This window comes from Gouania willdenowi, chromosome 13, assembly GCF_900634775.1.
Source record: "Gouania willdenowi chromosome 13, fGouWil2.1, whole genome shotgun sequence".
Classification (NCBI taxonomy): domain Eukaryota; kingdom Metazoa; phylum Chordata; class Actinopteri; order Blenniiformes; family Gobiesocidae; genus Gouania; species Gouania willdenowi.
Window position 1 is genome coordinate 32357711 of NC_041056.1, and position 16251 is coordinate 32373961.

Below are 16251 nucleotides of genomic sequence, written 5' to 3' on the forward strand. Positions count from 1 at the left end.
TTTGTTGGTATCAACCGAAAACTAAAGTGCATTTATACTTGGGTCATACTGGTGGAGGTAAACTACATACATAACCAGTTAACATATTAGTGGAAACTTTTTGTCATACAAAAAGAAAGCACGCTTTGAGCAGAGGCTCACATTATTAGGTCAGTGGTGTTGAGCATAAATCCTGCAGGACAAATCATGTTGTGGTTTTGAAAATTAAAACATTAAAATGGGGACAACAGTGTAAAAATCTTTGTTGTTCTGTTGTGACCAAATATTTTTATACCACATGACAAAATAATACAAGTTTAAAGAGTAACTAAACCCAATGTTTTTGGCTGACCTGCCACTAGGGAGAAAATTACAAAATATATCTTTGGGCGGAGCTCCAGGAGCAGTTACAAGACACCTGAGGGGTATTCCAGAAAGCGGGTTATGTTCAAACTCTGAGTATCCCATTCCTAAACATGAGGTATGAACTTCTCTGAGTATGTTACCATGGCAACACTGTCCGTGAACTAAACCTGGTCGCTGGCAGGTTTTATCAAAGAAACCCTGGGTTTCTACCTGGCTCCGCCCACCTGAACACTTTAGTGAACCGTAACATTTTTCTCTGAAACACATTAGTAACATCACAAACCACACACGTGCTCACATCATTACTAATGTAATGTTTTTTTTTTTTTTAAAAAGGATTTTTTGGGCTCTAGTGGCCTTTATATGACAGTTGCTTGACAGGAAAGGGATCAGAGAGAGCAGGGAATGACATGCAGCAAAGGGTCCCAGGCTGGGAATCGAACCTGGACCAGCTGCAGGTGAGGAACTATAGCCTCCGTTCATGAGGCGGGCGCTCAACCCACTGAGCTAAACACCACCCCAATGTAATGTTTCTTTACCTTTTTTTTTTGTGTGCATACGGTATTTTTCTTTATAACATTGTGCAGAGCATTAAGTGAAAGTCACTGAGGTTCATCTGCATTAACGTCAAACACATTTTATTCATATAATTCACCGCTCGTCACGTCACTGAAGCAATGAAGTGATGAAGTTACCAAAAAGTGTAACTAATTACGGGTGATTTAAGCCACGATTGTCACTGAAGACTGAACGAACCTTTAGAACAGGCTCATATTCCTCAAACACCGGCTTATTTAACCCATTAAATCACTCTCTTCCGGGTGGTTGCCATGGCAGCTTGAGTAAACTCTGATCCATTGATAATGGCTTTTTATCACGCGTGCACGAAAGTAATCCAAGGTTTACATACTGAGGGTTGATTAACCCACTTCATACCAGCTGTAATGGAATCCCATCGCTGGGTATGTTGACCCAGAGTTTATGGAGAGACTCAGAGTTTGTTGAACCTCCTTTATGGAATACACCTCTGGTCTACTATAAAAACTGCAAAGAACAATCTATGCTATGCTTACTACCTGTTCAAACACACTATACTTCTCTGTTCACAAGTTTCTCAATCACACCAACTCACCACAGGTGCTTGTTTTTATAGGAGGGCTCAACAATTTCAGGTGGTGATGTAAGAAGCCACCAAAACGTCCCAAACCAACATGCATATGCAATAGCTAGGTTTCAATCCATAGAAGGCAGCCACTCTTATATTTTAACAAAAATACGCCAAATTTTAATACTGTGATTAAAACATAAAGAGTTCGACTAGGACCAACCAACAACACTACTTCATACCAAAATAAGTTTGTTTTCAGCAGAACAGGTCATTTTCTTGCATAATGTTTTCCACCTGTTAATTAGGGTAGCTGTAGGATAGTTAGGTTCAGGAAATGGACCTGAAGAGGTTTTGACCCAATAAATCGGTTGGTCTGTGCCTTGGATTAAAGCACCCACTGTCAAACGACTGTTTTCAGTTATGCAATTCAAAGTTTAGGATTTCTCAAACTCTTCCTGAACACTTCTTCTCGAAAGAGGCCATTACCCTCGCCGAGAGGCTGCCTTGATTAAAATTGTTGGTCACATTTACAGCATCTGTTAATAGTAATGTTATGATTAATAATTATATCAACAGTAATTAGCACAATTATTTCAGCAAGAAAATCAATATACTGCAGCAATAGTTTTGTAAAGATTACCTTTCATGTTTTACATTTTTCTAAAGAGTTTTACCAATTAAGATCAGATGACATGGAGAGCAAAACATTTTATTACTAACACTGGAATAGTTCATTTTGTATATTATACAGAAACTAACTGCTTTACAAAATCAAAATGATACAATATCACATGTATGTACAGTGTAGTAAATATACCATCTCAAATTGTACACAAAAGTATTTACAAATGTCACACATACTGCATTAAAAACAAAACTCCGACTAGTACTCAACAGAGATTGGATTTTGCATAACATCAAATAAAACATGCCACATTTTGAGGTTTATCACCTTTACAAATCCATGACCATTTTTAAATTAGTGCAAGTCAACCACTTGTTTAAGAGGTTATGGATGTAGAATTCCTCAACTTTCCATTCACACACAGAATCAAACCTAGAAAACAATGTGCCGACTGCTAACAGTGCTCGTCTCAAGCTTGCCTTCAAAAGTTTCCTGGCGGTGTTTGGTTGGAGGAGCACAAGCTGCTAGCGTGTGCACACAGCTGTTTTGGAAAACTGGGGAGTGTTTGTCTGTAGAATAGCGAGGCCACATGTGGACACACTTCTGCCACCTTTAAAGTTCAATTCTAAAGTCCTTCAATTATGGTGCTCACCTCCTGGGCTCAACATTGATGTTGTGAGGAGAGGTCTTGTTTACATGAGCTAACAAATAACTATTGACCAGGCAGCGCAGCATGGCTCCACTTAGTTAGAATATAATGTTTGGAGAATGAAGACACCTTCAGAACTTTTATTGTCCAAAAAATGTCATGGACTTCTATAACAGCTGTAGAAAATCTTCAATGACAGAGGAAGCCATGAGATGTTATCAACACAGACTCAGTACTGGGACTCAAACTAACCAGCACTGGGCATAACGAGGGACCATTTCAATACCAGTCAACATTTTTAAATATATATTGGAATAAATCACCTGATAATGAGATTAGTTGATCTTAAAATGTCTTATGAACAAAAAAATAATCTGAAGGTTTGTCCTGAGACTTTGCTAATGTTGATCTCAGTAGTCTAACAATTGTCATCTGATGGCCAAAGTAATATAAATGGAACAATGGAGAGCTCTCCCTTCATCAAGAAGCCTTCATACTAAGGCAGCTAAACAAAGAATTTGAGGACTTTGGCAATTATTAAGCATTTATATATGTTTAAAAAAATTAGGTCTGATTATATTTGGCATGCTTAACACACACAAAGGGGTCCATTTAAGCTATAGTTTGGGTAAATCTGTCACTTGTAATCTGGCAGATAAATTATTGAGATTAAAAATGTGGACAATGTGGCCAACAAAGGCATTTATATAAGCGACTGTAGTGTTTATGGTGGAACTCCAGTTTTATTTCACATAGGTCTAAATTAATTTTGTTAACTGCGCTAAATCATTTCAATTTATAATAAACAACATTTTCCAGGTTTATGTTGTACTTTTGGGAAAAAAAAGAATGAAAAGGAGAATATATCCATGCCTATTAAAAGATCATATTACTAAAAAATAAAATCTGGTACACACTCTTTCTCAAATGTATCCAAAATCAAGGTGATACTTCAAAACTAAAGTCAGATCTGTACAAAACCACTCAACTCTTTACATGCACAGATGTGAAAGAGAGGCTTGAACTATTGTAAAAAACAAACCAAGGCCAAATATAGCCAAGCCACTAAAGGCAATGAGCACCAAAACCCATACAGGCAATACTACCAGTTAAAATAAAAAAGGGGGCCGTTTAAGGATCAAGACTATATAGGCGAGGGTGGGGAAACGTACAGAATGAAACTGACATAACTACTCCAGAATCCAGAGAAGGGACAGAACTCAACATTTGTTTTCAAGTACAACAAGCGTTGCAGTGGATTAAGACTAAAATAAAAGTGTCTGTCATAATCTACACTGTGATTGACTGAAAATTATCCAAGAAGTTCTTTTGTTGTTGTTTTTGCTTTATTTATTACTGATGTTAATCGGATTTTCAAATCAAGTTTTCCATCTTTCTAGGAACAAGGCTGATGTCACTAGTGTCAGACTTGTTAAGTCTTCGGGACAGTCTATTAACACTTTATGTGCATCACATGACAGCACACACTGCAGTTCTTTAACCACACATGGAGATAATGACTTTGGTACACAAATCATTCTAATTTTAGGATGCTATAATGATGTTTCAGTCCTGAAGGTGACAGGCAAAAAGAAAAAGGTCAATGTTAAAATACAACAGGTGGTCAACAGAAACACAGTTGAGTTATTGCCTCTGACACAATTTTCCTTCTAGTTATGTAAACATAGTAAAATGTGATACTTTGTATCATACGAAAAAGAAAAATGTCAAATAAAAGCAAAAAAAAAAAAAACATAAAAGCCTGCAGCTATTTACACCGTTTCATTTCCCCTGTCTCGTAGAATCTTTAAGTGTTGAGATCAGAGAGAAAAACTTATAGCACTGTAGTTGCACAGGTGAAATACTGTCAGGCAAAGGACGGTTTGGGACTGATTATAAGACCTGACAGTGGGTTGAGGCTGGTCGTGATGAAGCGCAAGTCAAATTGGTGGGAGATGAATGGCTCACCTCCATTATTAGTACCTGTTTTTTGTCCCTACCAAGGTTCCATTTTACATATTGTACACACTGAAAAACCCTGACAAAGGCACACCATGGAAAAAACCTCAACATCGAAATCAGCACTAAGGACTATTTACGTATACATAATCTGACTATGTAAAATATGTACAGGAGTGGAGTGGAACTCAGGAGAGGTGCTCGGGAACTCCATAGCCAAACCCATCCTGTCCCCGCACACTAATGTTGGGGTTATTTGGTCCACCATGCCGACAAGTGTTGAGCCCTAGAGGAGGCAGGAGGGATGGAGAACCAAGCCCAAATCAGTCTTTTAGTTGACATCCACACTTAAATACAACCTTCCCTGGCTATGAGTAAGTCTGAGGTGGAGAAGGGAAGAGAGGCTCCCACAGTAGTTCCCAAAGAAAGTCAAACTTCCTCCTCAAAATGCTTCACCTTCTGCCAAAGCAACAACTGCCAAGGTGCAGAAAACTAAAAGGAAATAGGGAGTGCAGCATGTGGGGATGCGCGCAGAGGAGGACCAGGAGGAACAGTGTGTATATCTGTTGCTTGAGAATTCTCTCTTCACACTATCTTCTTGATCTTCTTGAAGCTGCCGGCGCTGCGCTGCTTCTGCACCTGACTGGCTGAGCCGTGGCGAGTGCGACCTCCTGTGGACAGAGCGGAGCTCGGAGACAGCTGCACATTCTCCTTGTCAACACCTAGAAAATTAAGAAAAAGACTAAATGTGCTGCTTTAAAACTTTGATTGCTAGCCAGCACTGATTACTAATATCTGACCTAAAGAATGTAAACACCTATCTACTAAACAGTCAACTAAATCTTTTAATTACTTAAATCAGTGGTTCCCAAACTTTTCACGATGTACCCCCTACTCCAGCACACTGAAACATATGTAATGTAATGTCAAATACAATGTAGCCCCACAGTGAAGTTTGTCTGTGAATTTCACAATCCTGTTAAGGAATAATATATAATAAAAAATAATAATCTGTAAGTGCACAAGAAATCATCTTTGTTCAGAATTAAAACTTTATTTATGTACCCTGATTACCCTACTGGCATTTTCAGTGATAAACCAATCTCTGTTTTTAGAAAAAGAAATCTACCAAACATTTGTTGATTTTGAACCTATACCAGTAATACATTCATCACCCTGAAACTGTGAAATATAAATCACTATAACTTTAATGAGAAGAGTGAGGTTGAGAGGATGCACATAACGAGGCAATGTTTGGCTGAGTTTTTCCAGCGACTTCATACTTGTGCTCCTGCTCTAAAAACATTATCTGCTCTCTTAGTTCAAAAACTCGGGACAAGACTTTTCCTTGTGACAGCCACCTTGCTTCACTGTGAAACAGCAAAACTTGATTTTCAGCTCCAGTTTCCTCACAGAAAGCAGAGAAGACTTTTGTTTTTAGTGGTCAGGTCTTTTTAAAATTGACTACACCTATGATGTCAGTCATAGCCTCACTTAATTCAGATGAAAGGTGCCTTGATGCCAGTGCTTCTCTGTGTATAACAGTGTGTCTACTCAGCATTAAATAAGACCTTCTTGATGAGTGCCTGAAAGCCTTTTCTCATCCCTGCCATGGTGTGTGCACCATCACTGCTAACAACAATGCATTTCTCCCACTTTAGCCCATTCTCAGTCAGAAAACAGTCCAGCATTATGAATAGCTCTCCAGCTGTGGCTCTATCTCTGACATACTGTATTTACAAAAAAGTAGATCCTCAAACAGGGAGTTTGCCAAGTCAAAACGTATGTACTGTAAGCAATAAATAAACAGTATTTGCTGCTATCAGATGCTTCATCAAATTGTGATGCAAAACATTTGTCTGAGTTCATCTACCAGCTCTTCTTGAAGAGCATTGACAATATCATTTATACGTCTGGCGACAGTGTCATTGGACAGAAGGATTGCGTTAAATTTTGCAGCACTTGCTTCAACATGACAAAGACCATGTTTAATGTTGCAGGCAGTATGAGCTCCTCTGTGATGGTGTGGGTTTTTTTACACTGAGCAATCTCGTATGCCACCTAATAAGATGATAACCAGATTGTTGGTTAACAGACATATTATTCACAAGCGAGATGATTGCTGGCAATATTTGGCACGTTTTAGCTGAAAAAACTTATCAGCGTGATTAGGATGTGTCGTCTTTAAGTGACGCCTTAATTTATCTGACTTCATGCTTTCCGCTGCCAACATTTTGAGACAGTAAACACACTGGTCTTTCCTTGTCTCCTACCATAGTGACTGGGAAGTCAGGCGCTACATATGCTTCATCATATTTCCTCGTCTTAGCTTTCGGGTGACTTTCATTTGCCTCTTTATCTCAGTCTCTCTCTGCCTTTCTTTTCATCACTGTTGAAACATTCTCCATGGTGTCTCTTTACTGTTTAATCACTGCACTTGATCTCCTGCTCTGTGCTGTGTGCGCACGCATGCTCGGTGCAAAAAACATACAGCCAATACTCTATGGTCTCTAATAGAGCACAAACACACACGAGAGCGTCACTGCCCCCTGCTGTAGTGGATGTGCTGTTACACTTTACTCTAGTACAGCACGTTTAAGTGGGTCACACTCCAGGGAACATAATGTGATGCATTAGGAAGCACATTTGAGAAGCACTGTATGAATAGCATACTAAATTTGCTCATAGCCTCTTTGTATTTCAAATTTTTCACATTTGATTCCAAACCATTCCCCCCACAATTATACACTAATTCATAACTTTTGCATTTCCACATGATTGTGAAAACTTCACAAGAGTCGTCTGTAACTCAAAATCAATAAAATGGAGCAAATGCACTACATTTCCGCCACTACCTTTTAAATGAAATTTGTTTCTTTAAGGAGTGAAAAAAAAATCAATTTGTGAAGCTATACATTACATTTCCATGTTCGACAGTTAGTGAGATAGATGATGTTATGAGTTCAAAGCTCTGCTGATGCAACATTTCCATTTTGCCTAAAATTGCCAAGACACGAACATTGCGAGACAGCAGCGATAATTCATCTTCAAATCTGGTATTTGGAATTTGCTAATTTAACAGACCTTTGGGAGTAAATTAACTGTTGATACACAATGTAGAGAATTATGTGAATACTAAAGTGGAAAAACAAGGGCACCAACAAAAGCGCAGATCTCAGAAATGTGTAGTGTAATCTTTCAAACACAGGGGGTGCAGTAACATAAGCAGGTCAATGCAGGCTGTGAAAGCCACTCATAAGACTGAGACAGAGAGCTGGTGACCTGGTGAATGCTGGGAAGTGGCCAGTGAGGTCATGGAACTGGACAAATTGAGGTTGGCAGTGATGCTCAACTGGCTCTGACTGGTTGGGGGATACGGAGACGTGGGGGTCCTCAGCTGCTCCTCCCCTCGCTCCTCATCAACAGCTGGCAGGTAGCTGTCAATCAGCGCCTCCAGAAACTTGACAATGAGCTCGGCGTAGTCTGGGATCTGAGTTTGCTGTTGGGTGAGAAGACATGCAAGACTGTGACCTTGTGATCGATGTAGAATCATGTTAACCTATCGCCATAAAGTGATGTTCATAAAAAGGAGATGGGTTTTGTTGTTTTCGTTGGCTGGGCTCCAAGTTGCATAATAGAAGTCCATTGTCCTATGAAGTGGTCTCAGTTTGTACATGTCAAAACAAGAGAAATATTCAATGACTATATTTTCATTTTCAACATGTTTTTGTGCATGAAGTTTTTAACTTTGCCTTTTACTTTAACCTGCATCCTGATGAAAAAAGAACTAATCACCTGTGTGTGCTGCTCCATATAAAACCACACCAGCTGACTGGTAGGCTGCAGATATTTGTGTAAAAGCTTACTAAGCAGAATTTGTCCTTTGAGGAGAAAAAAATAAATCGCTGGAGGAATGATGATTTGTACCTTTGAGAATGGTCCAGCAAACCTCCAAAGCCCGTTAAAGCCAAAACCTATGGAATAATAGGGAGGGAGAGAAAGCGTTTCAGAAGTGAGATGGGATAGAAAATGCTTGCTCACTAGCGGTGATGGGCAGTAACACATTGGAAGTAACGCATTTTATAGCGCATTATAACCCAGTCGGCCACCGTAGTCTCAAGCAAACATTGGTAAACAACACGCACAAAAATGCAGCGTGAGAGAGCATGTCCAAGCAGCTTGGAAGTACTGACATTACTTTGAGTTTGACTCCGTAAAAGATGACAAAAACATGAGCGTCCGCTGTGCACTTTCCGTGGGAAGAAAGGTTGTATCTGCATCAAATAATTTCCCCTCAAATCTGAGCAAGCACGCAGCAATCAGGAATGTAAAAGTCATTGAGAAAGCCTGAGATCAAGCTGCTGCTACAACATCTACTTCCCCCGAAGGGCAAAACTCAGAGGGTTCCTCTCCTGCTAAACAGGTGAAAATAGATTAAAGAGCGACAGGAGTTATATTACTGCTGAACTGTCGAAGCTCGTCGCTGGCTATATTGTCGAGGACGTGTTTCCAATTTCCACCGTAGATTCCGAATCATTCCAATGCATCGTAGGAAAAACACTGGCCAAGAACGGCGTCAAGCTGCCACAGAGAAAGTCATAAATATAAGTTAATAGAAGGAAAAGTTGTTTCATTTTACTAATGTGCAGTAAATAAGTTTAAAAGTTCAATATTTTCTTTAAGTCAGAAAATCATTTTTGCTTGATGCAATGTGCATAGTGTAAAAAAATTAATAAAACATTTAAAAATACAGCTTTTCATTTGATAAAATGTTTAATGTGGAACATGCCAAAAGAATAGAATTAGATTGAAAGGTCTACTGTTTAATATTTTTTGCATCACATTTTTGAAAAGTAACTTAATTATATAAAGTAACTTACTTAAGTACTTTAAAAAAAAATTAAAAAGCAATCAGCAAAGTAACTGGATAATTTCCTTGGAGTAGTATTCACTAATCACTAACTAATTACTATTTCCAGGCAACTTGACCAACAAGGCAAAATTCATACAGCGCATTTCATACACAAGGCAATTCAAGGTGCTTTACATGATTAAAACTTACAACAGAAAACAATAAACAGAGTTTAAAAGTCAATAAAGATTAGACAACAAAATTAGACTTTTTTTCCTAATTCACTGTTGTAAAGTTCCTCCTGTAGGTGTTGATGTCTCAACATTAGGGAGAATAAGCAACAACGAATTCTGCACACAGCACAGCACCGGAAAATTAAACTCTCCAGAAGCTGGTGCTGCAGCCATCAAACAAATGTATCACTAAGCAAACTCATGCAGTTTTCAGATGGGAACAGCTGAGCACTCACTACGTGATGGGGGACAGATATACTGTATTAACACAGTGATGCAAGCCATGTCAACCCTGTCAAAATGTCCTTAAAAGAGCCAGAGTAGAGTTGCTTTTTACCTTAGATGGCAACTTCATTTCAGATGAGGCGTTTGTTTTAATGTGGAAAAATTAAAAAAAAAGGATTTACCTTAAAACTTCTAATCTATAGCTCATTCATTTCATAAGTTTTGATGCATAAATTACATGAATATGTTAAATATTTCCCTCACTCTAACCTAATGTGTATGTCACTTATGCACTCAGATACTTATGCAACCTGACAGAGTTAGAACAGTATTGTCAAGAAGAATGGAGACACATCCAACACAGACTCAGTGTTGTGATCACAGCCAAAGGTGCATCTCACACTGACTTTTAGGAGTGAATAATTATTTTTCTTTCAATATTTTTGTTTAATTTACATTACTTTGGAGAAGGCTATTTCTGTTTTGACATTAAACTGTTTTTTTCCAATACATTTTAACATGACAAATGCCTTAAAAAAAAACAAAGTAAGAAAAAAAAACCCAACTTTGATTGATCTATTAAAGCAATAAAAGCGTAAATCATCCAAGGGGGTGAATACTTATGATAGGCACTGTACATGAAATTTGTTCTCTGCATTTAACCCATCCCTGAAGAGCAGAGGGCTGACATGGTGTAGCGCTCGGGGAGCAGTTAGAGTTAAGGGACTTGCTCAACATCCCATCGTGACCCTCCGATCACCAGTCCGTTTCTATAACCATAAATAATTATTGTTACTACATTATATCATTTGATGGCCAATACCCATTTCAATAAAAAAAAGCCATTTGAGGTGTATTTATGTGTAATATTTTTTTAGTTAAATATCCAGTTTTATGCTATTTTTCACCAATCTCCATTTGTTCTAAGAACCCCAACAACATAGTATTTCAGTTTATTTTCACAAACTCGCCTGTTTTCTGGGGTTTTAGCCTCTGAAAAGTCACTTTCAGAGCACTCCTACAAACAATGGGTGCTTATGCATATGCACGAGTGCTTCAGGGTGTGTTTATCACAGCAACAGCAGCAGTAAATCATTAACAGTCTTCCTTCTCATCCTCACATCTACTGACCACAGAAATAATCCACTTAAGACGATTGTCCGTTGCATTGAGTCACAAACACGTCAGATCATCCCATTAAAGTGATACGAGGTGGTATAAAGGCTACTAAAATGGAACTGATTGTAACCTCTCGCTCTGCGCCAAAGGGAAGTAAACTCTCAACAATCAGCTGAGTCAGCTGTTTCAAACACTCACAGGAGCTGCAACGCCAATTTCCTGTCCTTCTTACCTCTTCTGGTCAGAGAAATAATCCATTTAAGATGATAGTCCATTGTTTTGTCTGACTGCTGCATCGCATTGGGTCACAAACACCTCAGATCATCCCATAAAGGCAATACAAGACAGTATAACGTCTACTAAAATTGAAACTGATTGTGACCGCTCTTCGGTTTAAATATATACTGGATTATCTATATACTGAACATAAAAATATTAACTGTAATTACAACCGGCCTTCGCTATTTTTGTTTTACCAGTGAGGCAGTTTGAGAGGGAGGAGCTCACATTCTTATTTAGGGTAGGAGGAGCCAGGATTGTCAGGAGGAGGAGTTTCCGTGTTGTGACAAAGCGAGAAAAATTTAACTCGCCCATTTGGAGCTGAGTTTTTACAAAATATGGAATAGCAATGGTGGGAAGAGACAGAACTTTTTCAACTTTGGCCCTCTGAATGAGGCTAAAGGAATGTAAATCACTGTAGCAAAACCATTATGAAGTGAATTTTTCACAACACTACCTCTTTAAAGAAAAATTCCCAAACTGCCTTTGAAGACGAAGGAAAAGAGGAGCAGAGAGGCAGCAAAGACGAGAACGAAGTGAGCAGGCAGAGAGATACAGAGCACATACAGAGCTGATTACTCCTAAAATAGGAAAAGTTATTTCACTTTTGTACAATATCTGATTCTGAGGAGCAATATTTCCTAATCAAAAATATGATGTTTATATAATGGATGTGCATTACTTTGTAAATAGGAGGGCTGGTACTGGGGCGGCGCCTCCTCGTGGTACACCACACTTTGTACGATGCCGTGGACGGGGTTCAGAAGGTTTGTGTCCTGGCACATGGACAGCACAGTGTTAATTTTGGAGTCCAGCAGGTTGTGCCTGGGGAAGAAACATCCAGACATGAACTCACTATAATCGTAATGCTCGAATTACACTCTATACACAAGGTCTAAAGTTCATTTCCATCTTCCAATGCAAAATGGCCATCATCACCATCATAAATACTAAGTTAATTGACATTTTCACTGCTTTCTTACGATCCAACTTAACATACAAGTCATTACGCGCCTTTTGTTTGGCCTTTTGTATGCACAGATTTGTGTGTAAGAAGTACGTAAGAACATTCCCACGCAAAAATTGGATTAATCAACCAACCTATACTTGTGTGTAGGAACAGGAGGGTCTTTCATTCAAAGTGCGCTTAAAAGAACTAGGTTAACAAGATTTTGCTTAGTTTACCCAATCTGACTCTGAACACACTGGTTTTTCCATTCTACCAAACTCTTCTCAGCTTGAAGAGCTGCGGTTCATCAAGCTAGCTGTCACTGCTTAGGTCAAGTGTGCGTTCAAGGATTTGTGCAGAAAACCAGTGAAGTTGATCACAGATTTACTGATTAGAGATGCAAGAATCTCTGCGCCACAGTTTTTACTCCGAGTAAACAGCCAATAGAAACCAATGCTGAAACAAAGAGGCCGTGAAGTCATTTGTTACTAGCAGCTCGCAAGAAGAAATAAAACAGAAAAAAAGGATGGAAACGTTGAAAAAATTTCTTGTGGTTTCAAAATTTTAAAAAGCAGTTAACAGTTAAGTTGGTGTTATTTAGTAAACTTATCATAGAGAACAACTAAAGCATTTATGATCAGGCACTGTTTGCCGAGTACTAACTGTCAGTTTTGTTAATCCTGCATTTCAAAAAGACAGCTAATTTGATCAGAGAGACGAGTAGGATAGTGCTCAGTGTGTCATCTTGGAGAAAAGTAGATAAGGAGACTTGGCGGTGGAATTAGGAAGGGCAGGAGTGCATACAGAGAAAGAGGTTAGCTAATAAGAAGTGGGACGCAGAGGATTGAAGAGAGTAGGCAGGAGTACGGGGGGATGAAAGTAAAGGTAGAGGTGCCAAAGGCCAAACAAAAGGCGCATAATGACTTGTATGCTAAGTTGGATCGTAAGAAAGCAGTGACAATGTCAATTAACTTAGTATTTATGATGGTGATGATGGCCATTTTGCATTATAAGTTTGATTCCAGTTCGTTCATATATAAGCATACCGCTGACATTCAGTAAGAAATAACTACACTTACACAACTGGAAAGACCTTTGGGAAGACAACGCTAGCTTCAGCCAAGTACTCATACAGAATCCTCTGGTCAAAGTCATCAGTGGTGTATTTGACCTGCGTGGCCTAAAGAATAAGCAGAGTGTGTTAACAGAATCCCTGATTGCAGTCAGCCAAGCAGCTCTGGAAAGTGCCCTCACCAGCACAGTAAGCAGCAGAGCCTGGATTTTTGGGTCAATCAGCACCTCTTCATCCAGCAAAACGTTGGACTCTGATACAGACACCTTACGTAGGTGGGAGTTTCCTATTCTTTGCGTCTCTGGAATTTTCAGTAAAGAAATGGTATGGTAAAAAAAACCTATAAAAGAAATAGTATGATCTGTTTTGTATTCAAGGCATGTTACCGATGTCATAGTCATTCTCAGCTACACGTCTCATCTTGGGAGGAGTTGTCATACCAGACTCCATCTCTGGTCTCTTTGGTGCTTTCGAGTCTGATATGAGGTGATCAAAGCTCTTCCTTGTGCCTAGTCAACACAAAACCATATTTAATTAAAGTCTGAAGCATTAACATTAAACTTTACCTAACTTACTTAAAGAGACACAAACATGATCTGTAAGCGCTATGATGTGAATCATACCTAGCAGTTTTTTGGTGTTGGCTTGTGAGGGCTGACCCATGTCCAGACTCATGGACTTGCGGGTTCTGGGGCTAATCTGGCCCATTGTGGGGTAAGGATGGGCAGAAAGGTACCGCTCTGACACCTGAGTCCAGGGCTGAGTTTCATGTAGAGTTCTACAAAAACAAAAACAAAAACAAAAAAAAAATTGGCTTGGCTAGACTGATTCAATAATCATCAGATAAAAAATAGACAGGTTTAAATGTCCCATTTGAAAATTAAGAGCATTTTACCTGTAATAAGATGCTACTACACTTGGGTTTCCACTTTTCTTTTATCAGCTTACCTACAGGAGGGGTCAGTGATGTGACTGGAGTATATATTCATGGGTACTGGGTCCATGGAGAGGTCAGAAATCAAGAGAGACTTCCTGTGTTTGAGGCTGCAGCGACTTCGGACTTCTTCAGATACAGTGAGCAGAGCTTCATTGAAACAAGGAAAAGGAAATATGAGCAGAAAGCCCAGACAGACCCAATTAAATGCAAATATTTTTTGTATTTACAGTCAAAAAGGAGTATCGGAGGGGTTAATGAGCCAGTACTTTAAGATGTTTTACTAAAACCTTATTTTATGGAACCGATTCATTGTGGGGCATGTGTTTAGTGTTATGGCTGTGACCGTATCTGCTAGAATAAATTGTTTGTGGAAAAGGACTGATTTTAAATACATTACAACAATAATGTAGCCTTTTTTTTTTTTAAAAGGTTTTCCAATACTGCACTTTAACTGATCAAAGCGACTCGTTTTGTTTTGTGGTTTGAAATTATGCAGGCTCTTTGGTAAATATCCATCCCAGCTTAACGTGTTCCTTTCATCATGTGACCTAACTGAAATTGTAATCAAATAGCCATGACTGAGACAGTTTGCATGTTCTCCCCAATTCTGTTTGGGTCCAAAAACATGTAATACAGGTTGATTGGAGTCTTCAAATGTGTGTCTGTCATTGTTTTCTATTGTTTATATTTTTTCTAAAAATAGACTATATAGTCAATGAGTCTTTCCCTAACCAGGCTCCCTTAACCACTAGGCCACCACTTTCCCTATGTAGTATGTCTGTGACCAGAATCTTGATGATGAGTAGAGGCAGTGAGAGACTGACTCTGAAACGTACCAGCCAGATAAGCCACACTCTGGATGTTGACTTCAAATTTGTCACACTTCAGATGTTTGCTAACCAGCGCCAGCAGCGTGTGCAGGATTCTCACAGTCCTCGCAACAGTGGTTGCTGATGGGTGCCTGTACCCTATGGAAACGTCAAGAACTGTTTTCTTAGTCAGGCTGATTCAGCACATTCAGTACCTAACAGCAAAAAAAGGCTGGAAACACAAACAACTGAACAAAAGGTAACGCTTATAGCAGCACAACTTTGTTTAAAAAGTCTTGTGTAGGTTCACTAAACTTAAAGACAGCAGACTTGTTTATGTTTTGATGAACATATCTTACCTTTGAGCAGGTGGCCCACCAGTGCAAAGTTGAAGTTAGCGCTAAAGTTAAGGCCAACAAAATGATCCATCTGCTTACAGTGCCACTCTAAAGGACATCTGACTGCCATAAACACCTCTTCTGGGCTCTGAAATGCAAAGCGGAGGAAAGGTGAGAAGGTAGTTCGGAAATCTTGAATTGTTTTAATGTTGAATTACATTTTTTGTCTTTGAGGCCTTTACAGGCAAAGTATTTAGAAGTGAAATCTTTCAAGACAGAGTATCAACTATCCAACAGCCCAACGTGGGGTTGCAGCCTAATGTTTGGACACCTCTGCATTAAAGGTTACCTGTACAGTCCCGGGGTCAAGAGGAGGCAACGGCCCCTCACGCGGACAGTCACACCTCCTCAGTCAAATTGTAGTGTTTTAATTTTTTTATATATTGTTTTCAGTCTATGATGTGTCAAAACAACCCAAAACTCGGATGAAATTCCACCGACTCTAATGAGCAGTTTTGGAAATTCAAATTCTGAGTTTCCAGTGGTCCTTGAACCCATCACGCACCTGCTTACGTTATGTCATCAGTGCATCATCCCGCAGCAAGGAGTAGCCTGTAGCCAGCAGCTATATTTGAGTCTATTCTGTGTGAAATGGCTGCGCGTTTCAGCGAGCGTAATAAACACAAATGGTTGAGGGACAGTTCACAGTTGCACGATGAGCAATAAGAGCACACAAAAACAACTTCAGACAC

General features: G+C 39.2%; 1 protein-coding gene across 1 annotated transcript in view; it reads right to left on the reverse strand.

Annotated features, from left to right (window-relative positions):
* Positions 1 to 2148: 2148 nt before the first annotated feature.
* nf1a (neurofibromin 1a) overlaps positions 2149 to 16251 on the reverse strand; it is a 159162-nt gene continuing 145059 nt past the window's right edge. The window contains 11 exon segments of the mRNA XM_028463763.1: positions 2149 to 5408; positions 7969 to 8185; positions 8614 to 8660; positions 12077 to 12219; positions 13423 to 13523; positions 13598 to 13716; positions 13802 to 13924; positions 14039 to 14193; positions 14364 to 14499; positions 15189 to 15320; positions 15521 to 15647. Coding sequence (XP_028319564.1) covers positions 5272 to 5408; positions 7969 to 8185; positions 8614 to 8660; positions 12077 to 12219; positions 13423 to 13523; positions 13598 to 13716; positions 13802 to 13924; positions 14039 to 14193; positions 14364 to 14499; positions 15189 to 15320; positions 15521 to 15647 — 1437 coding nt within the window. The 3' untranslated portion in view covers positions 2149 to 5271.